General features: G+C 43.8%; 1 protein-coding gene across 1 annotated transcript in view; it reads left to right on the top strand.

The window, feature by feature from the left end:
- The first annotated feature begins 85 nt into the window (after positions 1-85).
- Positions 86-2,325, top strand: part of LOC108764863 (uncharacterized) — a 7,228-nt gene continuing 4,988 nt past the window's right edge. The window contains exon 1 of the mRNA XM_018513264.1: positions 86-1,418. Within this exon, the coding sequence (XP_018368766.1) occupies positions 86-1,418 (1,333 nt within the window). The remainder of the gene's footprint in view (positions 1,419-2,325) is intronic.

Genomic DNA, 2,325 nt, shown 5'->3' with positions numbered 1-2,325 from the left:
GTTTATTGATTACTTTAGTTATGTCTTTTTTGTCGTGTCCGTTTTTCTGTAAGGCTAGTTTTAGGTGGTTGAGTTCTGTCTGTAGATGTTCTTTGTCCCAAGGTTCCTGCAACTCAAGGACCACCTAAGAAGCCACAAATCCAAAAACATCCTTCATAAAACCAGCCTTATCCTCGTCAAAGAACGTATCCACTTCACCAAGTCACAAATTGCCCAGATCTCCCATAAAACCTTTAAACTTCACTTACTCCTATCCGCCACGTTACGGCACGACATATGGCAAACTCTAGACCGCATTACATACGAACAAGCCATGAATACACTGACACTATCCTCAGATAGACAGAAACAGAAATACACAAACCTTGTTCCTCACAAAAAACCACAACCCTTCCTACTCAACGTCAAGAACCTATCCAACAAAGTCCTGTCCCAAGACACCATCTCTGTGCTCGCCAAAGGCCCGAACTTCGCAGTGGCACCTAGAAAGGTCCCAAAAGAAGAGATCGTCAGCCAAATAGAGTCAACCATCTACCGACTCCCATCAGAACAAGCAGATAACATCCGCAGACAAGTAACCAATATCCTCTCCAAAGCCAAACCCCCCGCACCAAATATCACTAGACAAGAGCGATTGGCCCTCCAAGACCTGAACAGGGACACAGACATCATCGTGCTTCCAGCCGACAAAGGCAACACAACAGTAGTCATAAATACATCAGACTACAAGAAAAAGATGAAGAACCTTCTCTCGGACAAAGCATACAAAAAGCTTGACAAAGATCCGACTAATACAATCGCACAAAAAACCAAGACCCTAGTGGAGGAAAGCAACATTCCCAGCAAAACCAAATCGACATTAAAACCTACAAACCCGCTCCCACCAAGACTGTACGGACTACCAAAAGTACACAAACCGGACATCCCCTTCAGACCGATTGTAAGCGCCATACGCTCCCCGACGTACAGCCTATCCCGCTTCCTAGCACAAACATTACAACCCCTCACTGGAAAAACTGAATCACACATCACCAACTCGACGGACTTCATAAGAAAGATCCAAAAGATCCAACTACATCCCACAGACCTGCTTGTAAGTTTCGACGTAGAATCCCTCTTCACACAAGTCCCAATAAAAGACACACTAAACATAATAAAGGCCTCACACAAAGTCCCCTCTGACCTCATCCCACTAATAGAGCACTGCTTAACAACCACTTACTTCTCCTACAACAACCAATTTTATGAACAAACTTCAGGAGCGGCAATGGGCTCTCCTATCTCTCCTGTAATCGCCAACATCTTCATGGAGCACTTCGAGAAAGAGACCCTCGGAAAAACACCGAAAAAGCCAGAAGTTTGGTTCCGCTATGTAGACGACACATTCGTGATATGGAGACACGGCAGAGCAGAACTCCGTAAATTCCTTATTTTTCTCAATAAACAACACCCAAATATCCACTTCACCATGGATATAGAGGAAAACGGAAAACTCCCCTTCCTAGATGTTCTTGTCTCTAAGAAAGCTGACGGTACCCTAGGCCATCAAGTGTACAGAAAACCAACACACACAGACAGGTACCTACATGCCGAATCGCACCACCACCCAGCACAAAAACAGTCAGCAATCGACTCACTAGTACATAGAGCTTTCACCATCTGTGACAAAGAACATCTACAGACAGAACTCAACCACCTAAAACTAGCCTTACAGAAAAACGGACACGACAAAAAAGACATAACTAAAGTAATCAATAAACATGCAAACAAGACAACGAACCCTGACACACAACCAGACGAAAGGATACTAGCCTTCCTTCCATTCGTTAAAGGAACAACAGACCGGATCGGCAGGATATTAAACAAACACAATATCCGAACTATCTTCAAACCACCCAAAAAGATAGGACAAATCTTAAGAAATCCCAAAGATCAAAGACCTCCACTCAGCTCCGCAGGAGTATACAAAATACCTTGCTCCTGCGGGTAAGTATACATTGGAGAAACCGGGAGAATGGTCAACCTACGGATAAAAGAACACCAACGTGACGTCAGACTAAAACACTACACACAGTCGGCATTATCAGAACACAATATCGAAACAAGACATCAAATACAGTTCGATAAAACGACCACAATAGCCAACGTTACATCATACTTTCCAAGAAAGTATAGAGAAGCCATAGAGATACAAAAACACCCTAACAATCTGAATAGAGATAATGGCTACAACATAAATAAAATATGGAAGTCCATCCTCCCGGCTACCGAAAACCGGCCGGCTTCCTCTCTCCCCCTCTACTCACAATTTTCTTCTCCCCCCCC

Source organism: Trachymyrmex cornetzi, unplaced genomic scaffold, assembly GCF_001594075.2.
Source record: "Trachymyrmex cornetzi isolate Tcor2-1 unplaced genomic scaffold, Tcor1.1 scaffold456, whole genome shotgun sequence".
NCBI lineage: Eukaryota > Metazoa > Arthropoda > Insecta > Hymenoptera > Formicidae > Trachymyrmex > Trachymyrmex cornetzi.
Note: the sequence above shows the minus strand (reverse complement) of the source record. Positions and strands in the feature narration are given on the sequence as shown.